This window comes from Schistocerca nitens, chromosome 8 (assembly GCF_023898315.1).
Source record: "Schistocerca nitens isolate TAMUIC-IGC-003100 chromosome 8, iqSchNite1.1, whole genome shotgun sequence".
Lineage (NCBI taxonomy): Eukaryota > Metazoa > Arthropoda > Insecta > Orthoptera > Acrididae > Schistocerca > Schistocerca nitens.
Genome location: NC_064621.1, coordinates 146,064,233 through 146,085,672, shown reverse-complemented (window position 1 = coordinate 146,085,672; position 21,440 = coordinate 146,064,233). Strand labels below are relative to the sequence as shown.

At 42.9% G+C, this 21,440-nt stretch overlaps 1 protein-coding gene and 1 non-coding gene across 2 annotated transcripts in view; both read right to left on the bottom strand.

The window, feature by feature from the left end:
• The window catches only part of LOC126199455 (protein O-mannosyl-transferase TMTC2-like), a 1,057,651-nt gene extending 1,036,539 nt beyond the window's left edge, over positions 1-21,112 (bottom strand). Inside the window, exon 1 of the mRNA XM_049936376.1 lies at positions 21,004-21,112. Coding sequence (XP_049792333.1) covers positions 21,004-21,112 — 109 coding nt within the window. The remainder of the gene's footprint in view (positions 1-21,003) is intronic.
• Trnas-aga (transfer RNA serine (anticodon AGA)) lies at positions 5,891-5,965 on the bottom strand. Its single transcript has one exon. It is a non-coding gene; the product is annotated as a tRNA-Ser (tRNA).
• Positions 21,113-21,440: the final 328 nt, after the last annotated feature.

Sequence of the window (21,440 nt, the reverse complement as noted above, 5' to 3'; positions counted from 1 at the left end):
AACGTGGTGGCGAGCGGTTCTAGGCGCTACAGTCTGGAACCGCGCGACCACTACGGTCGGAGTTTCGAATCCTGCTCGGCCATGGATATGCATGATGTCCTTAGGTTAGTTAGGTTTAAGTAGTTCTAGGGGACTGATGACCTTAGAAGTTAAGTCTGATAGTGCTCAGAGCCATTGAACTTCTTTGTAATAAAATAACTTTTCCCTCTCTCAAAGATAATTACTTTCAGATAAAGTGGAAGATACTTCTGTAATTAAAGTTCTGAATACTTTTACACTACATATTTTGACAACAAGCGTTCATGCGAGCTAACCCAATACAGAAAACTTGACACAAGATAAGCTGAGATAAAATGATAAAAAGAAAGCGAGATAATATTGTCTCGACTGTTTGTAGACTTATACAGAACAAAAGTTGAAGTAACTATAACTTCCTATGCCTAGACGTTCTTAGTACGCTATTTGTTCTTTTGGAATGGTTATTGTTAAGTAATTTACAATTATACAAAATATGAAGGAAATTGTTTAATATCATGGCTTAGGGCCGCATAAGAGTGGCTTCATGCTCTGTGTCAGACTGCTACACTCTACCAGAACATATGTCAGGTTCGCAGTGCCATTGACTAGCGTGCCACAACGATCAAATTAAATGTTGTTGATAATTCATCCGGGTTATATGGCCGTGGTCCATGGAATACTTCTATTCCTAACGTTTCGTCCAATACTACGTTGGAGATTCTCAGAGGTATGGCTGGTCCTGTTGAGTCCTGCCGACTGACGAGTCGGGAGTCGCAGAGCGGCCTAAATACCGAGGAAAGTGGGCGTGGTCTAGCTTGCACATAGTAGCAGAGAGAAAACTAGTAAAAAATAAAATGTAACTATCGATAATAGTCCGTCATAGATAAAAATCACTTATCGACTTTGTAACGCCACTGTCCATATCTCGCTTAATTTCAAGGCCTCTTCTTTTCTATTAAAATTATCTTCATGTTTATAAATTTCAATAGCCTCCCTATGCAGTCGTGGATAATAGTTCGTGGTAGCACTTAAAACTGTAGTTTCAGAAAACTTAAGTACATGGTCACCGGACTAAATTGCATGTTCCGCAACGGCCGATTTATCTATTTTACCCAGTCGGCAAAGACTTTTATGCTCCTTTACCCTCGTATTCACACTTCTTTTCGTAGTACCAATATAGACCTCGCCACAGGTATACGGAATTTTATACACACCGCTAGATGATAATGGTGGTCTTCTATCTTTAACAGAACGAACTACTTGTCCTATTTTTCTGGTTGGTTTGAATACCGGTTTCACTTTATGTTTCAGCAAAATTTTGCCGATTCGATCTGTAACCTTACTAATGAAAGGTAAAGACACCGTGTTCTTCCATTGTTGAGTACCATCCTTGTCTTTTGGCCTGCTGTAATTAGGTCTTAAAACTCTATCAATTTCTTTGTTTGAGTACCCATTCTTTTCGAAGGCCTGTTTCAGATGATTCAGTTCCGTGTCCAGATGTTCCGGCGTACAAATCCGTTTTGCCCTGTCCACTAAACTTTTGATTACACCTCTTTTTTGTTGTGGGTGTTGATTGGAGTTCTTATGTAAGTATCTATCAGTATGTGTGCTCTTCGGAAACACCTTATGTATTAGACTGCCATCGGTCTGTCTCATGACTAACACATCGAGAAACGAAATAGCCTGGTATTTTTCCACTCCAATGGAACACTGAATTTTAGGGTTTATGCTATTAAGATAATCAAAAAATTCGTCTAAGGCTTTTTTACCGTCCAAACCACGAATGTGTCGTCTACATAACGATACCAACAACATGGTTTTTTATTTGCTTTATTCAACGCTAATTGTTAAAATTTCACCATGTAAAAATTGGCACAATTTTGGTAAACATTTTTGGAATACAGTGATCAATTAATTGTTATATTTAGATTAAAGTTCAGTCTTGATCACGTTATGTCTGTTTTAATGAGTAACCGGTTTCGGTTTTTTTCTATAAAACCATCTTCAGACCTGTGAATAAATTTTAAGAAATACTAGATACCAATCTTTAAATGAATGAAAAAGTCTAATGATGTCAAAATTTTTAACAAAATAAAATAAAATTAGTTATACCCATTGGCTCCTTTGGGCTGGTAGGTGGAGCTCCCCTTGCTGCTGTGCAGTCAACTGATGGTTATGAGTGCTGAGCACGAGCTTAAATATGCAGAGGCTCCGCCTACTTCCTGTCACACTACTTCATAACTGCCAATCAGCGTTCATAATATGATGCCATCGTCAAAGTATAAAAGTAGGAAATACACTAATAACATAAAATTGATTCATTTAAATATCTGATTAACAGATAGTAGTTGTGTCTACAACTTATTTATATTTTGAATAAAAACAGTGAATTATGATGTGTGATAGCTGTGCCCTCTATGGACAACCTTAATACTATTACAGTGCCAGTTACATCAAAGATGTAAAATCCTTGGCGTTGTGGTACATATCGATTATACCAAGTCGCCTACATCACAATTGCATCTTTGTTTGATGCTGCAGAATCGTCTTGTTTTAACTGTAGTTTTTTTTTTTTTATGGCAATGTTCATTATAGCATTAAGTTAGCAGCCAATAGTATGTTCCACATTATGTATATCTGATTAACTGATGAGACTGCTGATGCAGCATATTTTACATACATTGCTTTTGCCATGGGTATAACTAATCTTATATTTTAAAAAACAAAAGAGTAGATGCTTTTATTATAAAATTTCATCAAAAAAATATTATTACGACCTTTTTGATGAAATTTTATAATAAAAGCATCTACTCTTTTGTTTTTTAAAATATAAGATTAGTTATACCCATGGCAAAAGCAATGTATGTAAAATATGCTGCATCAGCAGTCTCATCAGTTAATCAGATATACATAATGTGGAACATACTATTGGCTGCTAACTTAATGCTATAATGAACATTGCCATAAAAACTACAGTTAAAACAAGACGATTCTGCAGCATCAAACAAAGATGCAATTGTGATGTAGGCGACTTGGTATAATCGATATATACCACAACGCCAAGGATTTTACATCTTTGATGTAACTGGCACTGTAATAGTATTAAGGTTGTCCATAGAGGGCACAGCTATCACACATCATAATTCACTGTTTTTATTCAAAATATAAATAAGTTGTAGACACAACTACTATCTGTTAATCAGATATTTAAATGAATCAATTTTATGTTATTAGTGTATTTCCTACTTTTATACTTTGACGATGGCATCATATTATGAACGCTGATTGGCAGTTATGAAGTAGTGTGACAGGAAGTAGGCGGAGCCTCTGCATATTTAAGCTCGTGCTCAGCACTCATAACCATCAGTTGACTGCACAGCAGCAAGGGGAGCTCCACCTACCAGCCCAAAGGAGCCAATGGGTATAACTAATTTTATTTTATTTTGTTAAAAATTTTGACATCATTAGACTTTTTCATTCATTTAAAGATTGGTATCTAGTATTTCTTAAAATTTATTCACAGGTCTGAAGATGGTTTTATAGAAAAAAACCGAAACCGGTTACTCATTAAAACAGACATAACGTGATCAAGACTGAACTTTAATCTAAATATAAAAATTGGCAATTGTAAAAATAGACAAATCGGCCGTTGCGGAACATGCACTTTAGTCAGGTGACCATGTAGTTAAGTTTTCTGAAACTACAGGGTAGAGCCACGGGTCGTAACACATCTGAAATGTAACGTCCACTGTTCAAAGTGCCGTCAATGCGAACAAGATGTGACCGAGACGTGTAACCAATGGCACCCCGTACCACCACGCCGGGTGATAGGCCAGTATGGCGATGACGAATACACGCTTCCAATGTGCGTTCACCGTGATGTCACCTAACACAGACGCGATCATCGTGATGCTGTAAACAGAACCTGGATTCATCCGAAAAAATGACGTTTTGCCATTCGTGCACCCAGGTTCGTCGTCGAGTACACCATCGCAGGCGCTCCTGTCTGTGATGCAGCGTCAAGGGTAACCGCAGCCATGGTCTCCGAGCTGATAGTCCATGCTGCTGCAAACGTCGTCGAACTGTTCGTGCAGATGGTTGTTGTCTTGCAAACGTCCCTATCTGCTGACTCAGAGATCGAGACGTGGCTGCACGATCCGTTACAGCCATGCGGATAAGATGCCTGTCATCTCGACTGCTAGTGATACGAGAGCGTTGGGAACCAGCACGGCGTTCCGTATTACCCTCCTGAACCCACCGATTCCATATTCTGCTAACAGCCATTGGATCTCGACCAACGCGAGCAGCCATGTCGCGATACGATAAACCGCAATCGCGATAGGCTACAATTCGACCTTTATCAAAGTCAGAAACGTGATGGTACGCATTTCTCCTCCTTACACGAGGCATCACAACAACGTTTCAGCAGGCAACGCCGGTCAACATCTGTTTGTGTAAGAGAAATCGGTTAGAAACTTTCCCTATGTCGGCACGTTGTAAGTGTCGCCACCGGCGCCACCCTTGTGTGAATGCTCTGAAGAGCTAATCATTTGCATATCACAGCATCTTCTTCTTGTCGGTTAAATTTCGCGTCTGTTGTACGTCATCTTCGTGGTGTAGCAATTTTAATGGCCAGTAGTGTATCTACACCTTTATTCTTACGACATATTCTCCATGTCGTTCGGACATGCATGCATGTCCAGCTTACATTGCAGAGAACATTGTAAGAACACAGACACTGCACTGTAACATTTAATGGCAAGACAGGTTTCTCCCTGTCCGGGTATCACAGCAGTTGTGGATGTAGAAGATTTAGTCACACGCTGGAATACGAAGTTCGGATCGGTCCTGGAGGCCTTCTTATATGGTTTAGACGGTTAACGAGCCCGTTCAAATAAAGCGAGAAATCTTGATTCGAGTCCCGGTCCGGCACAAATTTTCATCGTCAGTAACACATTGTGCAGTTGGATCATATTCGCAGTTGTGAATACATTTCTTATACATTAACGTAGGTTGCACTATTCAAACAACGGTTTAGTCACATAATAGACGTAAATAGTAGTTGGTGCCTCAGCCATAGTAATCTATATTCAATACGTTGGAATCCATTGTGGTGGTGTTCAGGAAGAAGTGAGGAAGCTTAGTGTTTAACACCCCGTCGACAACGAGGTCATTAGAGATGGAACGCAAGCTTAGATTAAGGAAAGATGGGGAAGGAAATCGTTCTCGCCGTTTCAAAGGAATCGTCTTGGCCTTTGTGTTAATATATTTAGGGAAATCACGGAAGAGCTAAACCAAGATGATCGGACTCAGATTTGAATCACCGTCGCCCTGAACGCAAGTTAAATGCCCTAGCTTGTTGGTGTAGTATTCAGTCACATTATTCGTTTGCTATCATCTTAATCAGATAAAAATCACTGTTCAGCTAATTAGTGCTGCTTTTTACGTATAAGTGACTCCAGTTTTTACTAACGACGTACGTGTGTGTAACTGTTCCGCGACTCAGATGGATGCTGCTCACGCGACCCGATATACGAACGAAAGTATCTCCACTCGTCAATTTTAAGTACATACCGTTTATAAAACTTTCACTACTACAGCGTTCACTGAATTATGATAAAATCCGTATTTGCTGATGCTGATTTCGTAGCCGTTGCGGCGTGGCTGATTGTTACCACAATGAAACGACACTCGAATGCGGGAAGTACACGTTCCATAATAGCATACAAATACTTTTACTGATGAACACTTATATAGAACATAAACTTCTATGCTGAAGATTTCAACAGTTTTTGACAACGCAACATTTGACGTTTTTGTAGACGACGTTCAGCATCGCTCATGATGAAACTTCCTGGCAGATTAAAACTGTGTGCCCGACCGAGACTCGAACTCGGGACCTTTGCCTTTCTAGGGCAAGTGCTCTACCAACTGAGCTACCGAAGCACGACTCACGCCCGGTACTCACAGCTTTACTTCTGCCAGTATCTCGTCTCCTACCTTCCAAACTTTACAGAAGCTCTCCTGCGAAACTTGCAGAACTAGCACTCCTGAAAGAAAGGATTTTTCGGAGACATGGCTTAGCCACAGCCAGGGGGATGTTTCCAGAATGAGATTTTCACTCTGCAGTGGAGTGTGCGCTGATATGAAACTTCCTGGCAGATTAAAACTGTGTGCAACTGTAGAGCACTTGCCCGCGAAAGGCAAAGGTCCCGAGTTCGAGTCTCGGTCGGGCACACAGTTTTAATCTGCCAGGAAGTTTCATATCTGCGCACACTCCGCTGCAGAGTGAAAATCTCATTCTGGGAACGCTCATGATCACTGCAACAAAAGCTCACGCACGACTCACTAAGAATGAAACTCTGCGCTCTAGAGAAAGGTGTGCTATCATCTTCGCCTCGAGTACTGATGCGAATAAACTATATCTAGTCGCAGCCAAAGACAATAATTAATGTTTGCTTTTAAAAACAGTCTTGATCACGATTTGTTTATCAAGGTGACCGGTTTCGACCACAGTAGTGGTTGAAACCGGTCACCTTGATAAATAAATCGTGATCAAGACTGTTTTTAATAGCAAATACTTGTAACTCATTGATCACTGCCACTCCCATAGTGTATTCAAAAGTAATTAATAATCAATGTGTCATAAGTAATGAGATAATGTCGTAAGTAATGAGGTAACAACTGTGTCTCTTATCTTTGCCGATTTCATGTTTTTTCGACGCTCGTCTATTTTTTTCCTCTCGGCACCGCACAGCGTATTTATGTAATGTCTCTTTCCTGTTTTAGCCGTGATAGAGTGTAGATATGAGACTGTGATTGTCCTTCATTATATGTGTTAAATAATCCTTTCATTACATTACATTGTAAAATCGGCCATGGTTAGCAGCTTCAATATAAAGATTGATATAATAAATACCAAGAACCGACGGAAGATTCTGTTAAAAGATTGATATGTTCATTAAGGGTGAGTAGGTGTTTCGATTGAAAAATGAGAAGGTAACGCTTAAGTGGTTTTATTATTACCTTTACTGAAAATCCTACTGTGCAGTTTTGTATTGTTTATGTTCCATGTTCCTACAATTAAGAAAATGCCACAATCTGTACCTGCATTTGTGATATGAGACTCATGCCGATTCCGGGCACACAGCAAAAATAATCGATCATGTAGAAGTATCTATAAATTGTAGTAAGTGAAAAGTTAAGATATGTCAGAGGCAAATACGGATGCTGAAGTGGACAGCGATACTATAGTACGCATTACTCTGTTTCGTAACTATACTTCATCAACTCTAGCAAATGTCAGTGTTTAATTAAATTAATCGTGTTTTTAGGTAACTGACCGTGTTAATAAAACAAAGTTCGCATAATACTAAGTCTGATTCTGTCCAGAGCAATGATGGACGCAAGAGTAGCCTTTCTCTGAGCCCACGCAGGCGGGCAATCGGCACGCCATCAGCAGTCTCCTTAATAAACTAAGGGAACGTGCACGTGGCACACCAACCAGGCCACTAGATTAGTTCGTTCTTCTGTGCACCAGGTAGATGCGATACCTAGATGATTTCAGTTCATACTTGTGCAGTAGTAGGTTGCCGTCAGCTGGTGCTGCGGTTGTGAGGTGGATATGGAACTACATTGCCGACCATGAAACTTGGAACACCATGAAGATAGCATGCGACAAATGACAATTTGGCACAAAATGGACTGCGTGTCTGAATATGCAAATTGTGGTATCATAGATCGATACCACCCTCACCGTTGACAACGGAAACGCTCGTTTCTAACAGAGACCGAAAGGGGTCACGAGGGGACATGGCGGATCCAATGATGCGCGCCCACTGAGCCACACCTTCAACGACTCCGACTATGAGTGCCCTCTGCCGCCACACTACAGGATGGCCGGCGGCGGCTACACGGCCCAAGCTTAGGTGCAGTCTTTGGCAGTCTTCAGTCTTAGTCAGCCTTCGACAGTTCACTCGTGCAGTAGTAGTGGGCACTTCAGAATGCACGATGCTCTTTAGTTTGCTTCTTGTAATAGCCGGGCTTAGTTGCTGTTTGTTCTTTTGTAAAATTTCTTCGCACCGCTTGGAGAAAGCTATACGTTAGGTAACATACTGTTTACTGTATTTATGTATTCCCTAATCAATTCTGCTCCTTTTCAGCTTCCCTACGGCGACAGCTGCTGCCCCACTCTGTTGCCCCACATGACTATTGAATATTAAATGAATAAAAATATAAAAAAGTAGAGTATGTGAAGAGATGGCTGAAACATTTGTAGACGCTATTCCAGATATTCCAACTGAGGACCAATGTGTAATACAAACTAAGAGGTAAAATATGATACGAAGTGTCAGAAAAGAATTCAAAGAGATGGAGGCTTCTGAAAGAAACGGAGAAGTCAATATGAATTTTATTTGCCTTGATTGTACATTTGTAAAATGATTAGTTTCGATTTTCCAAGGAATCATTTTCAGATCATTAAAATTAAGTTACAGTGAGTAAGCCGTCACATATAGTACAAGCACGTAAACTTGAGCGTGTCAACTCTTATGTAACAACTAGTGAGGCTGTGAATGCTTTACTATTGCTGAATATGTACGGGAACTGGATATTCGTCAAAATCTGGGATAACCCTGGGAACTGTGCTAGGATGCAAATTTTGGCTGATCGTTGCGGCTTCACTAACTTTAAAGGTATGAGACTCAAAATTATAAAGTATCATATAGAATATGAATCAAAAAGACTGCTTCGTTTTAGTTTTTTGTTTCTATTGGTTTTAAGGCTTTCTAATTTTTTTCATACACAATACAACTGCAAAACTTCAAAATAAATTGGTCAACGATTCTCCTTTACAAATTGTGTATATACATTCATATATTATCTACATTAAAAATATATTTAGCATGTCTGTTCTAATGTATCTACTAATGAATCATATAAAAATTTCAAGTAAACCACTCAAGAAGCTTTGGAAATTTTAGGAAATAATATTTCTTCTTTATATACGGTGACCCAGGAGGGATTTTGAATCTTCACGAACGACCATTGGAAGCAAAACAGTCAAATAAACATGGGTTCTAAAGTGCTTACCTTAAGAGGTATGAGAACTTTATCTTCGATATTATGAAACAAATCTCTTCTACTGCACGCTCTTTGCTTTCCATATTTTGGAACATGATGATATGAACGGAAATAAGGAAGAAATGTCTAGTAAAGATGAGCTCTAAAGAAATATTTAAAGAGCTTTGAGCATTTGTTCAATTTCGCTACTGTGAAACACATCTCTTCTACTGAACAAGTGCTCATAGCTCTTAAAGTATACATTTCAGAGTGCATGTTTACTGGGCAATTTTTACTTGTTATGGTTCATACTACCACCTCCCAAAATATGGAAAGCAAATAGCTTGCAGTAGAAGAGATTTGTTTCGCAGTATCTAAGACGAAGAAGGGCTTCATAACTCTTATGGTAAACACTTTAGACTCTTTCGATTCTAATGATCGTTCCTGTCACACTGCTGACTACTGACCATTCCTCCTCGGACACCCTGTATAGATATAGATAAAAAGTTGTTTGTAATATGCTCGTTATTGTACTGCGCGTTACTGGTTTATGTCCACTATTTTAGTAGTGAGCTTGTGAGCGTGTGGGTGCTATTGTCATTCTGCGCAACGGATTAATCTGAGATGTACCCTTTACCCTGTGGCTCCTGCAAGATGCAATTTCCACCCCCACACTACTACAGAAGTCAGACAGACGCTCCTAACGTTCTAACGAGAAATGCCTGAAAACTTTCAGCAATAAATATCTTCTGGAGTCATCCGCTATAAGGAAATCACACAAAAATTCACAAAATTTCTTACGTAACTAGTGGAATACTTGGGTACTGGAGTAGTGCTAGTTAGTGTAAGAAAAACATGAAACTAACGAAAATTATTATTTATTTTGCAAAAATTCTGAGAAATCACAATGGCACTTTTAATTATGAACTGAACAAGTTATTTCCGGGTTCTTTTCGGAATATGAAGTTACCTCTCAAGGATAGGATTCGCTAATGAAATTTCTATAGAAAGTTTAAGATGGTTGTTGACTTGGCAGAATGGCTGAGAGGCACGCCTACTCAACTTGAATAATTATCCTTTAGAATGTTGCTAGGTACGGTCGAGGCTGTCGCGTGTGAAATGCAGTGAAGTGTACTGTTGTGGAGGAAATATGGGGCTTACAAGAGCTGTAGCGCACAATACCGTAAGCTGTGATGACTGCTGTCTGCGCCGCTCGCTGCTGACAAATAAGATAACTCTCGTTCTATCTGGATTGACCTTCGCCAATCAAACTTTCCCTACGCCTTGATTAAGTCGAGGACTCCTATTCGCCCCTAATGTAACTATTGGCATGGTACACCGGTCAGATAACCAGTCCACCGTGAAGCCACTCAAAAATTCGCTCGCAGGCGCTTAACAATAACTCTGTCCGTTCACACCGCACAATAAGTGTGGCAGCCAACACAGTCAACAATGCTTAATCGCAAGGACTCAATATAGAGTCACAGTCCGATTCGCTCTCGACAGAGGTGCTCTCCCAGTGAAGTACTGAGGAGACACTTGTTCCTCGCTGAGTACACGTACGAGCGCACACGCTCTCGTTGCGTGTTCTCGCTCCAAGAGCGACAACGGAACGGCCCCTCTCCATGCCAGACATGAAGGGGTATATCTTTCGGTCTCTTCCATTACTCCTTCAGCTCAAGGCATCAGGAATATCGTATGCCAATCAGCATTGCTCTTCTAAAACGCGAGAATGACGTTTCGTTTAAGGCGACCTGTGGTGTCACCGCCAGACACCACACTTGCTAGGTGGTAGCCTTTAAATCGGCCGCGGTCCGGTAGTATACGTCGGACCCGCGTGTCGCCACTGTCAGTGATTGCAGACCGAGCGCCACCACATGGCAGGTCTAGAGAGACGTCCTAGCACTCGCCCCAGTTGTACAGCAGACTTTGCTAGCGATGCTACACTGACACATACGCTCTCATTTGCTGAGACGATAGTTAGCTTAGCCTTCAGCTACGTCATTTGCTACGACCTAGCAAGGCGCCATTACCAGTTTATATTGAGATTGTAATAATGTCTAAACAAAAGCGATGTTCTCCAATTGTGGATTAAAGTTAAGTATTCCAAGAACTACGTTCTTTTCTTTATAGGATAATTACTTTACCTTGTTCCAGACCTCACGCCAATCTGCGTGAGCTTAAAAGCGTGCATTTCGGCCTCCTCTAGCAACACGGTGTTGGTTCTTCTGCCAACACTTCACGACCAATCCGGAAATCTGTAGCATCGGCGTTAGGCGTTTGCTGTCTCCCTGTGAAAACCTCTGAAACTGTGTGCTATGTTTTGTAAAGAATGCGTAGGCTGGGCGTTCCCACGCAATGTAGCGGAATTTGCTTTTAAGCCGAACACGGGGTCGTTCTCCCCTTTCACTCGGGCAAACGCTGTTCGCTGCACGGGCAGTCGCCGTCCGACGTAGGTAGGCTGAATCGTCCTGTGAAGGGACCGGCCTCTCGGCGTGCGGTCCGCCTCTCCCGAACTAAAAGATCTTGTGACCGTCGCGTCTTGAATGTGTGTGTGTACGCCAGCCTCGAGTATCTCAACCCTGGTGTGCACTTGTTATTTGCGTATCGTTTACATGAATTCATACAACATTGACTTTATCTTATCGAGTTTGGGTTCGAATGAAGCGTCTTTATGTGCGGAATATGATTGTGAGGGCGGAATATGCAAGCAATGAAGGTTAGGAGACCACGACGTCTTACAAGCTTCAAAATCCGAAAACGTGCTGCAATAGAGAAATGCAGATAAACACCGCACAATAGAAAGAGCTTTCGGTGAAACAAAGTCGCATGTGTTGAAATGAGTCACTTGTGGCCTCTGGCCTGCCTAGCATACATGAGCAATCCTGGCTCCGCATATAAACCACGAACATGTGCCGATTTGTCCCATGAATGATGGGACCTGTCCTTTGGGCAGAGCTGAGATTGTTCCAGCGTAACCACAAGCTCTGGAACGAAGACGACTAACGCAAGACCAGAGAAGGCGGTGAGGAAACGGCGGCCAATGGTGCGTTGAATTGGACCGCGCTGCGCCAGGAGCGCCTCCTACAAGAAGTGAATATAAGTGCCGATCCTGCTAGCCGCGGCCGCTCAGATCTCCTCAGTGTACTGACATCAGTGGAACGTATTTTCGGAGCGTGCTGCAAGAACAATTTGTTGCGATCCTTGTCAGTTACATGTCTGGACTTTGAGTATAGCGATGACTATTACTGTTTGCATGTTACTCGCAAAGTTAAGTATTGCCAAATATGTTTTATACGAAACGTAGAAATAAAACGACTAATGTTATTTGTTTGAATTGTTGTATAGCATTCCGAGAACACAGCATCCCTTAGGCGCGATATAAGCAACGAGTGGGCAAGATCCCATAGAAAAATGAAATGTATGTGAATCCCTAAGGGACCAAACTGCTGAGGTCACGTCGTCATCGTTGTCCTCTTCATATACAAGATGGTCTCCACACCCATCGAGAGCGTTATTTATGCCGCACTTCATGAAAGATTTTACAACGTCTTCTCTCACTCTAGACCACGACTGTTTTACCCACGGGCACAGTTGTTTGAATGTAGGTCGTTTTAAAGCTCCATTCGGCGTGAATTCATGTTGGGTTTCATCCATCATCCATTTGTTCCTTTCCTCTCTTATACACACTTTAAATGGTTTATTTATCGAGACATCAGAAGGTTGCAATTGTGTAGTTAGTCCTCCCGGAATAACAGCAAGTTTTGCTTTCCCCTGTCTCAACTTCTCTTTCACTGAATTTTTCAAATGGCTACTAAACTGATCCAGCACAAGAAGAGAATTCTTCTTAAATAACTCATCTTTCCTTCTCTCCCTAACTCTGTTAACCCGTGATGCCGTACCAGCCTCGTCCATCCCACCCTTGTCATGTACGTGAACAACAACACCTGGCGGTGTTTCGGAAGGTTTTGGCATTGTTTTGCACTTGAAAATGGTCACTGGATTAAGTTTAATAGCATCAGCACAACATGAAAGGACAAGTGTGTAGCCCATTTTCTCATGTCCACTTGTTTTTGTAGTTAGTTTTAGCACCTTTCGTGGCAACAGTTCTGTTACTCGGCACGTCAAATGTCAGAGGAGTTTCGTCCATATTTGGCTTATTACCACACTGGCTTTCTTTCGATGTTGGGTGACAAAGCGATGGGAAAATAATATTTACTTTTTATACTCTTGTGGCATTTTCTGAGATATTTTGGTTTTGGTTCGCGTGCTAAGTCCAAGGCGCTTTATAAACGTGTAGCAACAACATACTCCACCATCAAAGTCTGTTAAGTTCCACTGTGGTGCTAGCTTAAGAGCGTGTACTTGAACCAGTTTTGTATTAATTCGAGTGCCATTTTGACGGTGTCCTTGATTCCATTTAAATACGTCATCTTTTTTTTTTTTTTTTTTTTTTTTTTTTTTTTTTTTTTTTGGGTGGAGGCCCGAAATGCCGCTCAGCTGGTCCGTTTCCATGTTCTTCTCCATAAGCTGTTACTCTCAGTTTATAGCCCGCATTATATGAACACCTTTCATTTTTTTTCAATTACGAAACTAGCTGTTGAATCCTGCCTTCATGTTAATACGTGGGGTCTAGGAAGCCTGCCTTCTCGGATCGTTAGACAACATTCAAACAAATCGTATTAATGAGTTTTATTACGAAATTAATAATGGTTTAACATTGACAATAACACAGAAGTGTCGCAAGCAAATGGCGAGGTGCAAATAAGAAATGTCTTCTCTATATACAATTCCTAATACAAGTGAAGTAATACAGTTGACTCTTCTATTCAGGTCGCTAGTCGTGAAGCTTCTGTAGAAAAATGGCTCTGAGCACTATGGGACTTAACTTCTGAGGTCATCAGTCCCCTGGATCTTAGAACTACTTAAACCTAACTAACCTAAGGACATTACACACGTCCATGCCCGAGGCAGGATTTGAACCTGCGAACGTAGCGGTCGCGCGGTTCCAGACTGTAGAGCCTAGAACCGCTCGGCCACCCCGGCCGGCCTTCTGTAGAACTAGGCGCGACCACTCTGGCGTGGCGCTTATGTCCTCTTCGCATAGAAGCCGGTGTTGTCGCGTTGTCGTCTTGGAGAGGGGTCGATCAGCGTGCAACTGTCTGACGTCTTCTTCACAACCCTCTCTGCTCTCTCGTTCCAGACTGGCATGCTAGCGCTTGACTATACGCCGAAACGCTAGCTACTAACAAAAATATTGCACTGTTATCGAGAACACAAATCACTTTCAATTGAAGTGCACTAGCACCGCAGACTGAGTAGACTGCAATGACGCATCATAGGCTACACAGTGTTCTGGTTTTGTGACGGCAGGCAGGGAAGGAGACAGTGTTAGCAAGCTCGTGAATCTTCGCAGCTCATGTTCGTCGCATCGGTGCTAGTTGAATCCAATGTTGCCAGAGACAGGTTTCCCGCGGCATCAAATACCGGGTGATCAAAAAGTCAGTACAAATTTGAAAACTGAATAAACCACGGAATAATGTAGATGGGTAAAAATTGACACACATGCTTGGAATTACATGGGGTTTTATTAGAACAAAAAAGAAACAAAGTTCACAAAATGTCCGACAGATGGCGCTGGACAGCAAAACGTCAGTGACTGCGCATGACAATCGTGTATTAAAGGAGCAATAATGAGAGAGAGAATCAGATGCGCCAGCAGTCCCAGCATGTTGTCGTTACATGAAAAGGCGCTTTTAGTGAAGCTGTATTATCAGAATGGGGAATGTGCCAGTTCAGCGTTACGATCCTATCGCCATAGGAAGGCGATTCGAACGGGTAAAGGTCCGTTGACAAATGCAGCTGTAGCGAGAATGATTTCGAAGTTCGAAGTCACGGGTTGTTTAGACGATAGACCCCGTAATGGCCGACCGAGCACAAGGCGTAATGCTGCTGAGACAGTTCAGGAAGACATGGAGACTGTAGCGGGTTCGTCTATGCACGGGTAAGTCAGCGCTCGTGCAGTCGCACGTCCCACCGGCATTCCATACACTACTGTTTGGTTGGCACTTAGGCGTACCCTCTGATGCTATCCGTACAAAATCCATCGGCATCATGAACTGTTACCTGGCGATTTAGTGAAGCCGAGGGCATTTGCGGTGTGGGCGTTTCAAAAGATGGCGGAAGATGACGACTGGTTGAGTAACTTGTTGTGGACCGACGAAGCTCATTTCACGCTCCGAGGGTCTGTCAACGCCCACAACTGCAGAATTTGGGCTACCGAAAATCCTCGAACTGTCGTGGAAACTCCATTGCACGACGAGAAAGTCACGGTATGGGTTGGATTTACCACATCTACCGGTATCGGGCCTTTTTTCTTCGAGGAAATGCGTCATTCTGGTCTTGTAACTGCTACCGTGACGGGTGAGAGGTACGCCGATATGTTACAGAATCGCATCATCAAATGGCTCTGAGCACTATGGGACTTAACATCTGTGGTCATCAGTCCCCTAGAACTTAGAACTACTTAAACCTAACTAACCTAAAGGCAACACACACATCCATGCCCTAGGCAGGATTCGAACCTGCGACCGTAGCAGTCGCGCAGAATCGCATCATCCCCAGCCTGGCTGATAAACACCTGCTGGAACGTACGATGTTTATGCAGGATGGCGCTCCACCCCATATTGCTAGACGAGTGAAAGATCTCTTGCGCGCGTCGTTTAGTGATGATCGTGTACTCAGCCGCCACTTTCGTCATGCTTGGCCTCCCAGGTCCCCAGACCTCAGTCCGTGCGATTATTGGCTTTGGGGTTACCTGAAGTAGCAAGTGTACCGTGATCGACCGACATCTCTAGGGATACTGAAAGACAACATCCGACGCCAATGCCTCACCATAACTCCGGACATGCTTTACAGTGCTGTTCACAACATTATTCCTCGACTACAGCTATTGTTGAGGAATGATGGTGGACATATTGAGCATTTTTTGTAAATAACATCATCTTTGCTTTTTCTTACTTTGTTATGCTAATTATTGCTATTCTGATCAGATGAAGCGCCATCTGTCGGACATTTTTTGAACTTTTGTATTTTTCTGATTCTAGTAAAACCGCATGTCATTCCAAGCATGAGTGTCAATTTGTGCCTCTCTACCTACATTATTCCGTGATTTATTCAGTTTTCAAATTTATACTGACTTTTTTGATTACCCAGTATATGGCCCTTTTTAAGAACAACGAGAATTTTAACTCAAACAGTGGGCATTTTTATATTAATTTCGAGTATAAGACGCTCCTGAATTTTTGACACAAAAAAGTGCGTCTTATGGTGCGTAAAATACGGTAGAACCGACGGGCGGGGCTCGCACGTTAGTGCGAAATGACGTGCCTGAGATGGGTGGGTGGGGTCCGTCGCAGACACACACGCAACGGCGCGCGGTCCTGGCTCGTCGCAGAAATCCGCTCGTGTGTGGTCAGCTATTGTTCGCTGGGCCGTGGAGGACCGAGCACCCTCGACAAGAACGTTCAGTCAATAAGTGGGCTTTTTAGCAGGAAGACGAGTATACACACGGGGAGTGCGGCGTCGTTCGGAGCAGCGCGGCTACCTTTGTTGCGGCTTCCTTTGACAGAGCAGCAGGCAGAGGCGTGCTGGCAGCCGTGCATCTGGTGGCAACTCCACACACAGGAATGACAATAGCTTGTCGTCTTGCCAGATGAGACTCAGTTCTGCGCACAGAAGTAATGGAAGCTCCAGAAAGAATGAGCGTTGCCATATCGCATTCGCCATCACTATGCGGCTGCTACAGTCGCACGATGATACGGGGCACACGATATGAATGTTGCTGGTTAGCGTAGCCACTGATTTCCGCAGCAGTAGTTACATTTCTGACGTGTTAAGCTCGGCAGCTTTGCGTACCTTCGAGATGTATGTGACGTTCAACAAGTCAACAAGTCAACAAGATGCTCGCTATCCGTGCTGTCCCGACCTACCTTGATACAGAGGATCTTTGACGGTTGCCCTGCCCGACACATTCTCCAGCTTCTCCCATTGAAAACACCTGGTCATGAGATCCCGAGAGGCTGGGAGTGACGTACACGTGTCTGTTGCCTAATCTCAGTTTGATTAAGACACAAAGGAAATACAGATCTTGGCCGCGAGTAGGCATTGATTGAAATGAACGGGGAAAAATGAAAATCTGTGCTGGGCTGGGCCACTGCTATCTTTAGTGCGAGCGCACACCAGACATTAACTCTTACGGGAATCAGCGAAAATGCCACAAGTAATGAGGATAATGGCAAGGGGTACTACATCAGTAGTCTGGTCTGACGGAAGGTGTGCTAGGGTAGTCCGTGCACTTGCGATGACCACTGTGTCTGGATGACTCAGTGGTCGGAGCAGCTGACTCATAAGCAGGAGACCCAGGTTCGAACTCCAGTTCCGGCACACATTTTCAACTTTCCCCATTCGATTCAATCAATGCCCGCTCACAGCCAAAGTCTGTAATTCCTTAGTGCCTTAACTCATAATAATGTCTTCTGGAACAAAAATGGTGTCTGTCCTTGAAAGCCTTCTACTTACGTTTCAAATCTTGACTCTCACAATAAAATGGGAAGGTATTGTTAATCAGAACTCTGGGAGAAGTTGTGATATAAATGACAATAGATTTATTCATCCTTAACAAGACAACAAAAATGAGTAAAGAAACGTCACACAAACATTTTTATTTGACAAACGCTTTCACTAACATGAGGTCTATGGTGAACAAAGAGATCAGCTGGGGATCGACACACGACACTAACCGGAACACTAATCGCTTTATCTGACTTCATACACGTGAATCCGTGTTATGGCACAAAAACTACACCACCATCAAGCATCTATACTCTGACATTCCAAAAAGGAAAATATGGTTCGAAAGAACAGGGTACTGAGAAACTTATATTGGAGCCCTATGCCGTAGCAGCGAATACTTTATCCTCCTGCTGGTCGGGGCGTCACACCATGATGTGTATGGCGACTGAAGTCATGGACAGCCGCAATCTGTTATTAACAGCGTGCGCCCAAAAAATGCAAGTACGTGATCTCGCATTCGTTTAATTCAGAATGAAGGTACTTTCCTATAAGCCTCTGAAACCCTGGTGGATTCCAGGATGCAGGTGGACCCATTTGATGGTCTGCCAAACCGATTTGACTCTGTGCCACAACTATGCGTGACGGAATATGTCAAATGTTTAGACGGCCGACTCAAGACAAATATGTACACCCACGCATCACTTGTGTGCGTGATGCTAGAAGCAGTACCTCTGACCGTTCAGAAGGTGACTGGCACAGGCTCTAAGTGGCACACTAGCAAAGGACACAAATCTCACTGTTTAGGTAGAGACATGCAGTTCTTTACTAGTGAAGCGCCAGTACAAGAGTGATCTCTTTCTGTCTGCTTTCCTGCTCAGCTCGGTAGCAGAAGGCAATTTACATCTTAGACTTCCCCCACTTTAGCACAAGCCAATCACCAACTGGAGCACTGCATTTGAAGCTCGGAGAGCCCCTTGCTCTGTATACACCGATCTGACCAATTAGAGACTTTCAAGTTAATTGGGAAAAAAGGAAAAAAGATTCAGCTTCACGGCCTCTTTCCCGCATGTTTACGCCGTGTCTTTTGCTGACAACATGACCAGGATGGAACCAAAGCCCTCCATAAACAGCTTGTTATCTCCCCTGCTGCGTCCATTTCAAAGCTTCCAAAGAACAGCCATAAACTCGCTAAAAGCCTCGTGCTTTCACAAATATGTTTTGTAACAGAGTCTGGACGTCTGGGCGCCCACGGAAATTCGCAGAATTCTCAGAGTTGTTTTGTCGGCTTCCTGCCTACCAAGGGACCATCCTCTGCTTTATTGCTGGTCTACAATTCGCTGGCCATTGCAGCGGCGACTTCTCAGCGCTAGTCAGTCTACCTGGACATGGCTGCCTCCCGACTGGCGCCAACCAAAGTGCCTGCACAAAGAGACTGCGACACTCAACCGTCCGGAAATGTTTCCACCCAGGTTCCACAGAAAAAACGCGCTTCCCTCGGCCCACCGTCGACGTGCGCTTTTACTGCAGTCATTTCAATTGGTACCCTATTCCTTTGAACGCGGGTAAAGCTAACTGTTATTCCTTCCCTAGATTACACAAGCAAGAGCATTAACTACTGCCCACCATTTCATCATAATGTATGAAGTCAAAATTGCAATGAAGATCATATTCCCTAAGAACATGAAGTGGCATAACACTGAATGAGAAGTGAGAGTGCCCTGTAATCTCTCACAACCTCCCCGTTCCTATCAAAATTATTTATGGTGAGTGTCACACTTTAATAGGTTAGTGTGACATGGAACAGAATAAACTGTTACACTTTAGTTGGGTCATTATCAAAAAAATAAACGTGAATCAATCTTTGTACACCATAAATCCCAGCACAGTGTCATTCCCTGTCTTTACCACATTCAACCAGGGGTCATCCATACCCTCTCTGCTGCATACCCACAGAATTAAATGAGAAATAAAATGTGATGGGCATACCATCGGGTCATACTATTGAGGACCAATATTTAAATGACAATTACTAAATGGTTACACGGTCTTGCAGACATTTATCTACTCATTCATCCTGAAATTGGGGCCAGAGAAGATTATTCCTTAACCTGAATATAATATTGTTGTCTTGAGGATTCTCTGCCCCATGGAGAAAATTATTACCCCTGATCAATTATACACATGGCTGTATTCATTCCTCGACAGAACATTGATTACAAGCGCTCTCACATTCACCCAAAAATAAGCTATTACTAGGTTAAATTTTACAAGTAATCTGTGCATCTTATTTTTCTAAATTGTGTAAGTCTGTCAAAAATGGTTCAAATGGCTCTGAGCACTATGGGACTTAACTTTTAAGGTCATCAGTCCCCTAGAACTTAGAACTACTTAAACCTAACTAAGGACATTACACACATCCATGCCCCAGGCAGGTTCAAAAATAGCTCTGAGCACTATGGGACTTAACATCTGAGGTCATCAGTCCCCTAGAACTTAGAACTACTTAAACCTAGCTAACCTAAGGACATCACACATATCCATGCCCGAGGCAGGATTCGAACATGCGACCGCAGTGGTCTCACGGTTCCGGACTGAAGCGCCTAGAACCGCACGGCCACCGCGGCCGGCTGTAAGTCTGTCCCTTAAATGCAATGATATAAGTGTCAACATAACAAAACAACATATGATTGTCATAAAACAAGTGAATGTTTACACTAAACGAAAAAATAATACATGAATCCATTAAGAAAAAATAAAACTTGATAATAAAACATAGAGAATACATATAATCTTGTAAAATGAAAACAGTAAGGCACATATAAAACACACATAAAAGAAACATACATAAAGCAACAATGAAAACAATGCTTACTACAGCTCCCTTCTCAAAGATCTTTAGGGAGTTCAGTTCTTTAAATTTACAATTGTCACACAAAAACGCCGCACTACACATGTCATGTAACAGGATAGATGTGGCAGCTATGCATAGCTGCTGTTGAAGACGTTCATGGGAAGACCTGTGCAGCATATGGACACATGTCTGAGGTGAATCACCTCCTGCCGTCGCCGTCGACTGTGTCTCCAGACTCGTAATACCTCCAGTCAGCGGTCCACAAGTGCGCCCTGCTGGCTTCGGACTCCCATTTCATCGGTAGGTCCCTCGACACCTTCTAGTGGCAGCGGCAGCTAAAGTACTCTGGTGTCAGCTGCACCACCTCCCTGTTGACAGGTGGAGGTGAGAAGGGGCTTGCCCCCTCCTGACCCCCATTCACGCAGGTCATGACGTCATGTCGACCAGCTGCCCTCTGGTCACTAAGTCGGCCACCGCCTGCTACGTCATCCCCTGCTCACAGGGCTGGCGTACGGCCTTGACCATCTTGGCTGAGTGGCGGCCCGTCTGCACAGCTGCTACAGCTGCTCCGGTGCCTGCAACCTCTCCAAAGGCCTGATACGTCGCCATTAACTCAGCTGCTCATAGCCTGTACCTTCCTTACAAGGAAAGCAGTGCCATGTTTTCCCTTTTTTTTATTTATTTATTGTTCCGTGGGACCAAATCAAGCAGAAGTCTTCATGGTCATGGAACGAGTCAATACATGAAATTATAACACAATAGTAGAAACAGATAAAATGAAATATAAGTAACATATTCAGGCGACAAGTCGTAAGTTTAAATAAAGAAAATCAACAATGTAACACTGGAATTTGCTTAATTTTTTAGCTCTTCCAGGAGCTCCTCGACAGAATAGAAGGAGTGAGCCATGAGGACTTAAAAGAGTTTGGGCTACTGC